Source organism: Otolemur garnettii, unplaced genomic scaffold, assembly GCF_000181295.1.
Source record: "Otolemur garnettii isolate 467f Iridium unplaced genomic scaffold, OtoGar3 scaffold00133, whole genome shotgun sequence".
Classification (NCBI taxonomy): Eukaryota; Metazoa; Chordata; class Mammalia; order Primates; family Galagidae; genus Otolemur; species Otolemur garnettii.
In genome coordinates this window covers 2,131,027-2,145,491 of record NW_003852528.1, presented here as the reverse complement: position 1 = coordinate 2,145,491, position 14,465 = coordinate 2,131,027, and the positions used below count along the sequence as shown (strand labels likewise).

The following is a 14,465-nucleotide window of genomic DNA, read 5'->3' as shown; positions in this document are numbered from 1 at the left end:
GAAGAGAAAGGTTTTACTCCTCTGTTTATCCTAACCTTTAACTTTAACAATAGAAGTCAGATAATGTATTGTTCTTTAGGTCTTCCAAGAGGAATAGCCTGAGGCTAGCTTAAGATGGTTGTCTTACTTTCCCGGACTTTCTTTCTTTAGGCTAATCTTATGATGGCTATCTCACATTCCCGGACTTTCTTTCTTTTCTATAGTTTAAGATAAGAAATGAGGATGTTAGGATTATCGATCAATGTGGTGTACTGACTAGCTCCCAATAAAAGGGAGTAGAAAATAAAGACATTTTGCTACATGCCACCTAAGAGTGTGTAGCTGTTTCTTGCTTTTAAACAATTCTAGGAGTGAGCTTGCACCCGCGGCCAAGCCGTCCTTCTCTCCCCACGAGAAAGAACATCACCCAACAGGTGGGTGTGGGCTAGAAATGGGGTGGTAGTTTGCGGAAAGAAGAGGAGGCCTGTCCACAGGCAAAGGGGAGTTTGTTAAGGAAAAGAACAAAAGTGGGGTCCGAACCAGATCAGATGGGCCCCTCCCGGTTCCGGGCCTCTTTATCAAACTTACAGGTTTAACAAGAATGTGGGTGGGGAGTAGCCAGGGGAGGGGCTGCCAGCCAGGGTGGACAGTCCACACTCCACAACATTCCAGGAGAGAGGGGTGTGGGGCGCTAACCATTGTTCTGTGGTTCATCCTCTGGACAACCCCCCTCCCCCCCAGCTTGGCCACTGTCTGTGATTTGACCTTTGTCTCAGTTCATTTGACTTCTAGGCCCAATTCCTCTAAATGGCCTTCACTAAAATAGCCTTGCTTATGCTGAGGGGGTGTCTAAGGTTTGAGGTCCCCTTTCCCACAGTGTGTATGTTACGTATGCCCTTGTGGAGTGACTCACGCCTGTTTCTGAAACCTGCTGTGTGAAATGGGAGAGCCATGTGGGATCACTGGGCCATATAATGGGACAGAGTGACCTGTTCCCTTGCTCATCCAGGCATGGGCACCTCTTTTCTGGCGTGGGCCACCTCTAGGCTGGCCAGCACCTAGGACACACAGGGCCTTGCTCTTGGTCTCTTGGGTGTCTGGAACAATAAGCTGTGGCCACTGGTGGAGAGCAGTCCCAGAGAGTTGGGGCAGAAAGGTCCAAGGGGCAGTTACAGTCACAGGGCAAAGAAGAGTGGGTGAGGCGGTGGTGGTGGGGTGAGTACCGCCTCGGCGCCTGGATTGCTGGGTTTCCCTCAGGCTGGTGTGAGTGGGTTTCTGCCTCTGGCAGTGGAAGGAGCCCCAATGGAAGAGGTGCCCCTGAGGAGCCCTCGTGTGAGCCGGGAAGGACCCTGCTCTTGAGGGAGCATGTCCCAGTTTTCAGGGCTTTGGGCCTCGACTCTCAGCACGGCAACTTTGCAGCACATAGCAGGTGCCCGGTAAGCAGCAGTGGTACCAAGGTGGGCGGCTTTGTTGGGTTGGGGTTCTTAGACCGTCATCTTGCTCTTTAGTGGGTGGAATAGATTCCATCTAGAACCTCAGAACATGACCTGGTTTGGAAGCAGGGTCTCTGTGTGTGGTCAGTTACCATTAAGGTGGCCCCAAAGTCCAATGACTTGTGTCCTTTTAAGAAGAGAACAGATATACAGAGACACAAAGGAAGCCAAAATATTCCTCTCTGGGACATGAGGCATTGTTGAGCTGAAGAAGGTGAAAACACCAGGGACACTCGGCCCAGAGGCAGCCGCCAGACCATCCCTGAGCAGACTTTACTCTTCCTATGATTTACCTTCCCATCTAGCTTTTGGAAGCCCAAGGATGGCCTTTTCTTTGTCTGGTCACCATATAGGATGGTTGAAATGGTACATAAGCAAGGCCCCTACGCCAGTGTCCTGGGGGAGAAGCACTGTACACCGGGGCCTCTCCCCATGATGGGCACAACTGGGGTTGAGAAACTCCTGCTGCTTTTTCTCTTGTCAGTCTGGCTTTAGTTTTCAGGAGAGTGTCTCAACTAAGAAGCTGTGAGGGAAGAGATTGTATTTTTTTCTCTACACGAGCAAAAGGCCTTGTGAAGATGGAGGCAGAGATCGGGGTGATGCAAGCCAGGGACTCCAAGGATTGCCCCCAACAGCTGGCGGAGGTGAGGGCTCCTGCCCCAGAACCCTCAGGTGGAACAGCCCTGCTCACACCCTGGCTTTGGATGTGCAGCCTCTAGAACTAGGAGAGAATAAATTTCTGTTGTGACCCACCCAGTTCGTGGTACATTATTACAGCAGCCCCAGGAAACTAATCTGGGGCTCCAGGAATCTGTGTGTGAGTGAACTGATGGAATATTTCTTCCCAGTCCTTGTTCCTGGAAGAAGCTAGAGCCTGTGGCTCTGACCAGTGCGCGTCCCAAACACAGGATTCTTCTGGACTCCCAGAAAGACGCTGAGCTACCTGACAGGGAAGAAGGGACCTGGGGACTGGGAAGCAGCCACAACAGGAGGACGTGCAGTTAGTGGCAAAGCTGTTGCTGACACAGATGTCTTCTGAAAATCCAAATTAGCGACAAATTTTAAAAGCCCTCTCCTTGGTAAATTAGAAAGTGGTTTTTGAAGGATGAGTCATCTGGAAACTGAGGTCTTAGGGAGAGAGGAACTGCAGTAGGAGTCTCTTCCTGTCCCAGGAGGCTATGGCCCTGGGGATTTGTCATTGAATTTGTGTTCAAAGGAAATGGTGTCCCCAACCCTCTCATGTGGCTCCCATGTCACCAGTTTCCAAGCTTCAAACACAGTGCCATGCAAGACACCACACAAGGCTCTTTTATAGGCAGTGTGTGTTGAGAAACAGAATTGAGAGAGTGTACGCACACAGAGAGAGGATGCAGAGAGACTTATTCTCAGAGATTGGCTTATGAGGTGGTGGGGGTTGGGGAGCCTGAGTCCTGCAGGGAGGCGGGGTGCAGCTCATGCTGCAGCTGGTGTTTGGAGGCTTCTGGGGGCGGAAGAAGACTGGAGGCCTTCTTCCCCCAGACACATCAACTGATTGGGTAAAGCCCACCCACATCACAGCAGGTCATTCTACTTGCAGTTGACTGATGCAGTTGTTAATCACATTTAAACTATACCCTCCCAGCAACATGTCAGCTGTGTCTCACCAGACATCTAGGTACTCACAGCAGAACCCAATTGACATATGAAATTATAAGCACTGGCAGTGAGGCAGCAAAATATTCCTTCCCCAGCATGACCGCTTCCTTAGGGACTTCAGCCTGGATGCTGCTGAACTACAGGTGTGGCCACCAAAGTACCTGAGAAGTTGTTTGTTCACGTGCCAGTGAAGCTGCCTCTGGGAAGATTTTGCTGTGGATGTTTTCAGGGAGAAGCACGCAAAACACCCGTCTCTGTGGCAGCTCCCCTCCTGAGAAGCTGTGCGTGTGAGGTCAGATTTGGAATGGGCCTTCCCTTCCTCCTATGGGTGATGAGTGTCTGGAGGGACTTCACAGTGCTTGCTGGTTGGTAGATAATTGTGACTTCTTTTGTTTATCTTCTTTCCTTTTGCATATCTATCTTTTCTGTTTTATCCCAATAAAGTAAGAAGATTTTTCATATGTAATAACTCTGGGGTGGGAGCGCGGAAAGTTACTAGTTTCCACCCACATGCTGAGTGCAGGGAGCTGGGGTCTCAGAAGTCCAGCATGTCACAATCCCATTACATCTTTGAGGATGGATTATTTGGCCCCCAGGAAGGCAGGATGTTCTGCAGGGAGCTGCTGGAAAGTTAAAGCCCTTGGAACTTACTGAAGCAATGGCTTGATGTAAAATCATGGTAACCACTGCAACACTGTAATGCACGGCTGGCTTGATCCCTGATGAGACCTGGGAGACACAGCCTGTCAAACTGTGCCCTGCTCCAATAACGTGCAGTGAGGCCAGGAGTCCTTGGTGAAGGGGGGGGGGGCAGGACTGGAACGTGTTGGACACATTGGATAAGACTGCAGAGAAATCTTTTAAATCCTTGTCTCTATCTCCATCTGGAGTCACAGTGAAACCCCTGACTTCTGTCAATCTTTGGCTGGAAAGCAGGAGCAGCAGCTGCACTGCTCTGTACACACAGCCTCGGTGGGCTCTGACCTGTCACCTGGAGCTTCCTAGAGGACACTTCTAAATACCCATCTGCTAGGAAAGGAACGCTGAGGAATTCTTTCAAAGAATGGAATTTATAATTCCAGCTGGGTAGTATATAAAAATGTCTCCACCTTCTTATTTGATGCTACAAGGAATCAGAAAAGCAGTTGTTACTGCGTGCTCCTGTTTCTTGACGATGTGGGTGTTCCTGGTGCCCAGCAAAGCACTTGGGATTTGAACCTTAGCTTTAATTTTTTTTTTTTTAAGACAGAGCCTCACTATGTTGCCCTCATAGAGTGCTGTGGCGTCACAGCTCACAGCAACCTCCAACTCTTGGGCTTAAGTGATTCTCTTGCCTCAGCCTCCCAAGTAGCTAGGACTATAGGTGCCCACCACAACGCCTGGCAAGTTTTTGGTTGTAGTTGTCATTGTTGTTTGGCAGCTCCGGGCTGGGTTCGAACCCATGAGCTTCGGTGTATGTGGCTGACGCCCTAGCTGCTGAGCTACAGGCGCTGAACCCTTAGCTTTAATTTTGATTGAGGCATCAAACTCAGAGAAGGCAGGCTGAGACACAAGACCTGACCCTTGTTTCCGCTACCTGTTTGATTCTGAAGGAGGTAGACTCCCACACCCCTGCCTTTGCAGCCCCTGGACCCCGTGTGGGGTGAACCTCAGTGAAGGTGAGAGGTGATTACCGCTATGATGTTCAAAGACCGCTCTGGAGACTCCCTGTGGGCTCCCTTTAAAACTAGACAAGCAGAACAGACATCCAGAAATAGCTCTGAGACCCAGGCTGTCTGAGGGGGAGTGCTCAGAGATCATCTGTGGAACCAGTGGCAAGTGGCTGGCTGATCTCTGCCTCCCCCCAACCCTTGGACTTCTGTCCTCTGTCCCACTGGATCCATGTGTGAAGAGGCAGAGCTGGGCTGGACCCAGGTCTTCCGCCTGCCTGTCCAGAGCCCCATCAGCTCCCTCTCCCGGCAGACCCTCTGCACCTGCTTCTGGGCACCGATCACATGCTCACTTGCGACCACACACGTGCTCTCTGCCCTTGGCTGCAATGTAACTTCTGGTCTGTGGACTGCAGGGGTACTTGCAGAAGGGTTGTCTGTGGAGTGGAGGACAGGGTTGTCTGCTCTTCCCTCATTACTCAGCTGGTTGTTAGCTGAGTGACTGTCTTGATACCTGACTTCCAATCATGCCCACACACAGCTGCCCACACTCAGTTGTGACAGTCAGGAACACACACACAGCTCGTCCGTTGTGAGTCATCTCTTTTCCATTCCATTCATGAAAGCAACAGAAGAAAGCCAAGAGTGAAGGGGAGACGAGATCGAGGTGGAGAAGATCTTCTGTGTCCTTCAAAAAGTTCAGCCAGCATTGTCTTGAAGTCACAGCAGCTCAGCTGTTTATCACGTATCTGAGGGGCTGACGAGGTGGCCTTGGAAGTCGCCAGTGAGCCTGGGTGAACAGTGAAGAACTGAGGGCCGCCGTCATCTTGCAGGTGGAGGCGGGTGCTCCTTGTTTCTCACCGGAAGGTGCCCACGTGTATCAGGAAGTGCAGAGCCAACGAGGGACACGGCAGCCGGCCATGGTGGGGGCAAACAGCACAGGGCTGCCCTGTTGCTCTGCCCTGAGCCTCCCCCGTTAGTGCTGGTGAGCCATCACGGGTTTCTGCGAAGCACAGACACACACACACACATAAGCACGCTGAGATGGGTGTGCACACAGGTAAATACAAACTTAGCTCATATGGATGTGCACACAGACACATACAAACGGGTGTGCACACAGGAACATATGCACAGATAGACCTGGAGGGTGCACTCAGCCCATGCACACACAGACACATTGGCCAAATGCTTGTGTTTGTCAAAGCTTTAGTCAACACCTCCCACCCTGGGATTTTTAACTTAACTTGCCTGGTCCCCAGCTATGAATGTGGGTGGGTGATAGTGGCCCTCACCCATGGGATGTAGGGAGGGATGTCTAAAGCTCTAAAGCCCAAGAGGGCATTATTCTTGTTTCAGGCATTTAGATTTTCAAGTCCCTACTGGAAAGATTTTGCTTTACTTTTTCAAATCTCTGGCTTTAATCCTTGTTCATTTCCCCCAATTTTCGTTACTCAGAAGACTTAAAACCTACGTGTAAATCTTACAGGTCATGGAATTTTAAGGGATCCTCAGAGAACGAGAAGAAACATTACCGCAAAGACGTGGTTGGCCATCCCCTTCCTCCCGTTGGGGTTTCTCTGTGTCAGGGAGCCGCGGTACACTGATTTCCGATCAAAAGAATCGTCATCTTTTCCTTTGGGAAAAAGAATAAGGGAGGTGATTTGTTAATCATGAACTTACCCCAAACAAGACAGAGGTGTGCACAGGGGGAGTCATGTGTGTTCTGGGCAGGAGGCCGGGCCCAGGCCTAGGTGCTGAGTGATGGGCTTGTGAGGCTTGTTCTGGACCCAGTGTCTGCTGGAGACTCATGTCATCCCACGGAAAGGAAGGTGCCCCCTGGGTGGGAGGAGCAGGAGGCAGGCTGGGCTCCAGCGTGTGGACAAATGGTCTGAGTCTGCAAGCCTCTGCTGAGAAACCCCACTTGGTCTGCAGGCAGGTGGGAGCCAAGGACTGTCTGGGAGGGGAGGAGGGACATGAAGCCCTGCCTGCTAGGGCCAGGGCTGTGGCAGGGTCTGAATTAAGGGGCTAAAAGGCACAGCTCAGACACAGGGGTACCAGGAGGGCCTGAGATGGCTGTCAGCAAGCAGACAGGCTGGGCTCTGCATAGTGAGAGGAGCTGCTGGCCTCTGGTGAGCGGTGGTTGGGCCACAAGCGAGCCCCTCACAGCCTGGCCAGGTGTGGGGGCGCTGGTTGGCCTCACATCTCATTTGTCCAGGACAAAGTTGATGTCCTAGTCACCACCAAAGCCTTTGAGGCTGAATGATTTCCTGTACTTTGCTCGAGAGGGCCAGGAGATGTGTATTGCATTAGGACAATTTATATGGAGAAGGGTGGCGACACTCCCACCACCAACTTTGTAGGCTTAAAGCATCAGATTCCTGTTGTCCAGAACACTAACTCCTTGGGCACTGAGGGTGGCCCGAGGGGTGCAGGAGTCAGGACACAAGAGGTGTTCCATATGACAATGAAATTCACAGAACGCAATTGGTCATTTCCCAGGTCTATGGGGGTGAGGAGAGCAGGTGGCTCTTACCTTGACTTTTAGGGGAATTAGTGAACTTTCTCCTTGGAAGAGACAACACAGCTGTTGCCTAGAAGAAAGAGAATGTCTCCAGGTGTCATCAAATTGTTGCAATGTTTAGAAACTCTGCCAGCTAATTTTCGATTTCTTATTGCTTTTGCTATTAATAATTAACTGTCCACTGCCTTCTGTTCTCTGGCAATATTTGAACCTTTGACAATATTGAAATGCATGTTTTCAGTACATTAAGCACCAGTGCCTGAATATAAGGGATGCTCAGCTTTGTGGGGGACTGCCGATCTTGGGTGTTACAGAGAGGAGCACGTATTTCTGCTCTATGGGTCTGGGCTTAAATCCCAGTGCCAGCCTTTACCACTGTGTGACGCAGACAACTAACAACTCATCCTCTCTGACCTCAGTCTTCTCCCCTGTAAAATGGGCCCGTTACCCTCTCAATAGGGATATTGGCAGGTTAAGCTCATCTAATACACCTCCCAGCTCCCTACACCTCTCCATACTGCAGCTGGTCACCTCACTGCAATGTGATAAGGAATTCTTTCTCAGGCCTTTTTTAGGGGTGGAGGGAATAGCCAGTTCCCTAGAGATTCTTTCCCGCGTTTGGTTCCCTGGCATTTTGCCTGTCTCGTTTTGTGGCTGTTCAGGCAGTTGCAGAGGCCTCCACGGCTGGGCTGCCCAGGACAAATTAGGAAGTGCCATGGCCCAGTGGAGAGCACAGCTGTCAGGGCCAGGGGCCTGAGCTGAGCCCTGTGGTCCCTTCATGTGTGATCAAGCATGTCCACTCTCTTGAGTATCAGTTTGCTCATCAGCACGGCCAGGGTTGATAACACTGCCTACTTGCTGGGTTTTATAAATAGAAAATGGAATGATGAATATTAAAAAAATACAGTTTGTAACAAGAAGCCTTATCCAATGTTGTTCTGAAGAGAAGCGGCCAGGTGTTTGTTATGGCTTCCAGGGGTCAGTGGGCTGCAGTGGGACCTGGCACTGACACCCACCCCTCCCGGGTGCTGTTGTGGCACCTGCCAACCGTAGGTCTGCTCCATCCCAGGATGGTTCCTGCCTCTGTGTGTCCCATCTGGGAGTGTCCTGTCCCCTCTGCCCATGTGTCTGCACCATTTTCCTGTGCATGGGCCTCTGGGTGCTGACACTTCCAGTTCCAGCTCTCCAGATGGAGAAAGGTGACAGGCCACTGGAGCCCCCATGTCTACACAGGGTGAGGCAGGAGTGCCCAGGAATGTGTGTTGCCCAGGGCCCAGCCCTCACCCATGACTGAGGGCTGCCCAGCTGCCTGGCCCCCAAGTGGGACAACTCTGTGTGTGGCCTACACTGCGTCTAGAGCCAAAGTCAGCCTGCTTGGGTTTGCTTCCTGCCTGATGCCTGCTCGTGGCCTCCCTGGCCCCATCTCAATTTTTCTCTCCCGTTCCGGCTTCTCTTGGGTCCCTCCACCAACCACTGCCACCCAAACCCATCCCAGCACACGTTCCTGGAGAGGCCAGCTGTGGGAGCGGCTGTGCTCTCAGTGCAGACAGTTCAGCACTGCTGCTCCGTGGACTCTCCAGCTTCTGGGAAGTTTGCTGACTCCTCCTCATGCAGCCCCTGGGGGAGGATGGGATAACACACACCTTGACTTCCTTTGAGGGGTCAGTGGTCGGATCCTCTGGACTCTTGTCAAGTTTCCCAGCAACTCGAGGAAGAAGTACCTGGAGGCCAAGGGGAAAGCTCATGTTCTCATGGCCTTATTGAACCTCCAGCCCCAGGGAGGAGTGTCAGAGAGGCCAGCTGGACGCCAGGCTGGATGTTCCAGGCTGGTTGGGAGAGCTCAGAGCACGCTGGCCCTCCCTGCCACTCAAGGGCTCTGACACTAGGGCTGCCAGACTTAGAAAAGTAAAATTTAGGACACCCAGTCAAGTATAAATTTCAGATAGACAACAAATAGCATTTTTAGTGTAAGTATATCCCAAACATTACATGGGGATATACTTATACTAGAAAATGACTTGTTATCTGAAATTCAAATTTGCCGGGCACTGTGTATCCTACCTAGTGGCCCTATCTGGGACTCTCCTAAGGACGTGTTTTATTCTTTTGCCAAATTTCCTCACCAGGGTGGTTTTGTCTGAAGGTTCCTGAATGGAATCAGGAGAGGAGGATGTTGGCCTGGGGTCTCTGATGTGAGGGCAGGTCCCTGGAGATGTCCCCTCATACCTGATGTCTAGCATACCCATTTTAAGAGGCAACCCATTGAGTCTTTCCACATGCGATACGACCACCTTGGTGTTTTAAACTATGTTTCAGATCAGGGGACAAGAGTCCCCTCAAAAGTGGCTTTGCTCAATCAGAAACAACAACAAATACCAACAAGAATCTCAGCACAGCCACAGTGGGCTACGTGGCTGGAAGAGGGGTGGTGGCCCAGGGCTCCAGCTGTCAGGCCACCTGAGCTCCGGGGGATGTCTTGGGGACACACACTCACTGGGAGGTTGGACTTCCTCTGGGGCTTTCCTGATGGCTTCACGGTGAGCCCAGCGGCCCGCAGGGCTGCGATCCTGGACTCGATGTCTGAGACCTGGGGGAACAGCAGACAGACAGACATGCTCTGTCTCCTCTCAAGGTCACAGAACAGGAAGAACAGCTGCCGCCCACTTACCCATAAGGCCACCGTCTTTCTCTTAATCTTGGAGTCCTAGCCACAGGCCCATCTGTGGCCATGTGTGGGTGCTCCATGGGGGTCCCCTCGGGCAGGAGGAAGGGGGTTCTGTGCATTTTCTGGAGGCACATTAGGAAGTCTGGGGCCCATCAGTGCTTGAAGGAGGCGGTGCCTGGGGACGGGTGCCCCAGGCTCCAAGGGCCACTGTCCAGCCTTTCTTTACCCAAACACTCCACCTCAGTCCCATGGCCACCACCCTTGCCCTGGCCCTCCTCTCCTCCCCATCAGGCCACTCCTCCCACTGAGGCCAGAGGAAGCTTCTAGAAACAGAAGGCGGGCTTCATTACCCTGTGTCCAGATCTCTCTCTCCATGGCTCTTGCCCTCCTCTTGACCCTCCCCTCGTCATCTGCTCCAGTCTCAGGGTTTCGCTGCTGGTCCCTGAACACACCAGGTTCGGGACCACCCCACGGCCTTTGGTGCTGTTCCCTCCACCTGCACCCCGTCCTCCAGATGTGCCCTGCTGCCTTCTCTTCCTAGTATCCCCTCCCTCAAGCTCTCTAGGGGACCCAGCACTGTTCATGGAAGGAACTGAGGCTGTCTGTTTGCTGTCTGTCTCCTTCCACTAAAATCACGAGCTCCATGAGGGCAGGGGCTGGTCTCCGAGGTTCACAGCTACAGCTTCTGTGCCCCACGTGATGCCAGCCACGTTGAAGGTATTTAAAAATGCTTTGCAGAGCCAGGGAGAATAAAGAATGAAAGTCCCTGACCCTGACCCTGACTCACTTCCAGGATGGGAACGGCTCTGGGGAGGCCCTTCCTTTTCGGGGAGTGACAGGCACCTGTTGATGGGAACGTGGGACTGGCTGTTCCGTAGACTGAGGGACGGAGCCTCCCCCGCTTCTTGGCAGGTCGTGAGGGGGTGGGACAGAGCAGTGCCCAGCTTGCCCTGGCTGTTCTGGGAGGCCTGAACACTTGGGTTCTGTCCTGTGACCGCTGTACACTGTGGACATGACCCTCACCCAGACTCAAGCTCTTAGCCATGGCCGAGGTGCGTGGATCCCACAGGACCCAACACACTCATGCTCGGCCTCCACTGGGCTGACGGGAGGGCTCTGTGGGAGCCTCTCAGTAGGTGGCCACCATCACCATCTATCTTTGAGGAACCCTGTTCTCCCGCAGCCCCTGGGAGTTACCTCGCTCTCTGCCTGCTGCACCTCTGAGGCTGTCACTGCCACTCTGTCCTCCAGCTCTGACAGCTCCTTGTCCGGGATCCTGTTGAGCTGGACAGGGTCCCCGAGGCCCTGAGGGCTCTTTTTCAGTCCGTACGTGTGGCCCGCAGCTGAGCACACCTAGGAGAGAGGGCCAGGTGATGGTTAGTAGGAGGGAGACTCGGCCTTACGCTGCTTCCCGTTCTGGACTCAGGGAAATGGTCAGCGGTGGCTGGTCACCCTTGTGCTGGCTTCCTGCCCTGGGGAGGGTGGTGGCTTGCTTACAAATCTCTGGCTGGTGGGATTGTCCACCCATTCCCCTGCCTCTGCCGGGTCCTGCCGGGACCCCAGGGGGGGCCTCACCTCCAGGCTCACCGAGGGGAGGGCTCTGGTGGAGAGGCCCCTGTCGGGCTCTGCCTCTCCGTCCTCGCCCTCCTCTTCTTCAGATGAGGCTCCCTCGTCGCTGATGTTGCTGGTCAGCTCCTCCAGCTTTCTCTTCAGGGCCTCTTCCTCCATGGTGGCATCTCCATGAGCCCTGGCAGCCATACTCTGCGGGAACGAGCAGTGGATCCCAGTCAGCTGTCGTCTGGGGCTGCGAAGCTCCCAGGCTGCGAGATGGGCCCGGCCCAGCACACCCCAGGTATGGGAGCTGCCCCCCGCGTCCCTTCTCTGTGTGAGCGTGTCCCAGTGCCCCTGTTGGGGCCTAGTCAGTCAGGCTCCGCAGGTTTGGGGCTATCTCAGATTCGCCATTTTCTCTTGCCCTCCCTTCTCTTCAAAACTTTTCTTATTGTGGTAAAATATACACACAAAATTCTCCATCTTAACCATGTATTGGTGCACAGTGGCCTTAAGACATTTGTGTTGTCCGACTGTCACCACCCCTGGCCACAGAACTCTCATCTGGCAAAACTGAGGCTGTCCCTCTTAAGCACTGACCCCACGTCCCCTCCCCTGCCTCCAGCAGCCCTGGTCCACCTTTGGGACCTCATGTAGGTGGATCACAAGAGTTGGTCCTTCTGTGACTGGCTTCTGGCTCAGCCAGTCCTCTGGGTCCGCCTGTGTCGTGTGTGGCATATGTCAGAATTTTCTTCTCTCTTTCTGCTTGCTGGTAAGACTTGCTTTTTTGAATAAGACTCTGGGCTTTCCTTGGTGGGAATCTTTACGGGAGGACAATTGTTGCCTCTGCCCCCAGCCCTTTCCTTTGGTTCCTGGCTTGGTACTAAGGTGCTGAACCAAGTCCACAGCCCTGAGCTGTTAGCATCTGGCCAGCTGAGGCTGAAGGGGGCTGGTCCCGCCTCCGGGCTCTCTATGCTGCCCCTGGGTTAAGTCTGAAATAACCATGGCTGCATCACTGGGGGGCTCTGGGCTGTGTTCTTGAGCTGCTCAGTGACCAGGGCATTTACAGTCCCTGGAGTGTCCACGAGTACCAGGCACGAGCCAAGGCGCTGGGTCACCTTCCTGCGTTCACTTTGCCATAGATCACTGTCCCAGACACCGGCTCAAGGCTGCACAGCAGCAGAGTATTTGTGACTTTTTCAAAATGGCCAATGGAGTTGTGAGAGCATCTTGGTGACGTCTTCTAGGACACAGTGGGTAACGCCCCTCACAGGGCTCGCTTGTTGAATTTAGAGTCAGGAACATTTGTCACTCTCGGGAAATCTCCCTGCAGTGCTTCTCACTGTCCGCCCTGCCCGGAGTGAGTACCCCACAGGGATGTGCACCTTCTTAGGAGCCAGGCAGGGAGCAGAACCTCTCGGGAGGCGTCTGCTGACTCCTCCGGGTCACAGCCCACAGGTCAGTCCCGTGACACAGTGGGGAGACAGAGCTCCTTCACTGGACTGTGCATTTTCTCACTGGTGCTGCACCCCGAGGCCTCCCTCTGCCCCATGAGATGCAGAGGTGTGGGTGAGGCTGCTGGCTGTGCCCAGAGAATTCCAGCCCCTTGTCCTTGTCCTTCCTGAGGAGCTGTGAGTCACCGGAGCTGATGCTGGGCACTGAAGGGAAGGACAGGCTTCCCCTCCACCAGGAAGCCACTCATGGCCCACAGAGCGCCGGGAAGCATCGATCCCTCCCTCTGCCTCCAGCAAGTGGAGGATATTGTTCTAGATCATTTAATTTTCTGTTTGAATGAAGCCCATTTAGACAGATCAAAGGCCTCACTGCCGGGGGCCTCCCAGAGTGAACAGTGAGAGGCTAATCAGAGCTTTTATCTGGGGTGCTTTTATAAGATTCTACTTTTCTGATAAAGTTCAAAAATCAGAGTCTCCTTGGAGGCCCTCATGGGTGAAAAGAACCACGGTGAAGTTTGGCCTGTAAACTCTGCTGGGAGCAAAACTTTCTCCCGGAGTAAGTGGGCCACTGAAACCCCAGGGCAGGAGGCACCCAGTGCTGTTGGGCAGGGTCAGTGGGGCCAAGGGGAATAGTGGAAGGTGGTGGAACTGTCAGAGCAGCGTTGGCTCTGGAACCACTAGCAGAGTAATTTCTGTTCATTGCAAATTGCCCGGTCTGTGGCGGTCAGCACAAAATGGACGCAGACAGGAACTGATCACCATTCACAAAGACAGTGTAGAAGTGGACCCCACCTGGCTCTAACGGCTGGGACCCCAGAGGCTTTGGGCCAATAGAATCACCTCCACCCCCATCACATACCCTGGGGAGTTTATCATGTCTCATGCCCTCTGAGCCTGTGGGGGTGGCGTGGTGGCAGTGTGGCCAGCTGGCCTGCACAGAGCAATGACCTTGCAGGCCTGCAGTGGTAGCCACCTGCCACCTGCTCTCAGAGCTCAAGGTCATAAGCTGCAAAACCTCCACAGTCCTCCCTGTCACACCTCAATTTCCTTTAAAGGGGAGCTGCAGGGCCCTTTTTCCTGGTCCAGCTGCCTGGTGTCACAATAGTGGAAGGGGGGCCCTGCTGAGTTCTCTAGGCGAGTCAACAGGTGCCCCATGGCTGACAGGCGCTTTCAGCTCAGAGACCTGAGCAGAAGGAGAGAAAGTGCGGCCAGAGCACCTGGCTTACTCCCCCATCAGAACACCAGCCCCCACCACCTCAAAAGTACCAGATTCCCAAGAAGTGGAAAGAAAGCAAAGACCACCCATGACAGGGCCCGGGAAGGTCACCTGTGACAACACCAAGCAAAAGCTGGGAGTGGCAGTGAGGGAGAAGGGGAGGGCAGGATGGATTCGGCAGGAGAGGTGCCAGACCCAGGTAGATGAGGACCCCAATGCTGAAGGGCTACGGCAGTGTCCTCACAGCCAGATAGGGACCCCAATGCTGAAGGGCTACGATAGTGTCCTCATAGCCAGATAGG

General features: G+C 53.4%; 1 protein-coding gene across 1 annotated transcript in view; it reads right to left on the bottom strand.

Annotated features, from left to right (window-relative positions):
* Positions 1–5,342: 5,342 nt before the first annotated feature.
* The window catches only part of MLPH (melanophilin), a 43,212-nt gene continuing 34,089 nt past the window's right edge, over positions 5,343–14,465 (bottom strand). Inside the window, exons 9-15 of the mRNA XM_003798266.2 lie at positions 11,521–11,706; positions 11,143–11,298; positions 9,775–9,867; positions 8,924–9,001; positions 7,293–7,350; positions 6,292–6,392; positions 5,343–5,759 (exon numbers count right to left, since the gene is read on the bottom strand). Coding sequence (XP_003798314.1) covers positions 5,733–5,759; positions 6,292–6,392; positions 7,293–7,350; positions 8,924–9,001; positions 9,775–9,867; positions 11,143–11,298; positions 11,521–11,706 — 699 coding nt within the window. The 3' untranslated portion in view covers positions 5,343–5,732. The remainder of the gene's footprint in view (positions 5,760–6,291; positions 6,393–7,292; positions 7,351–8,923; positions 9,002–9,774; positions 9,868–11,142; positions 11,299–11,520; positions 11,707–14,465) is intronic.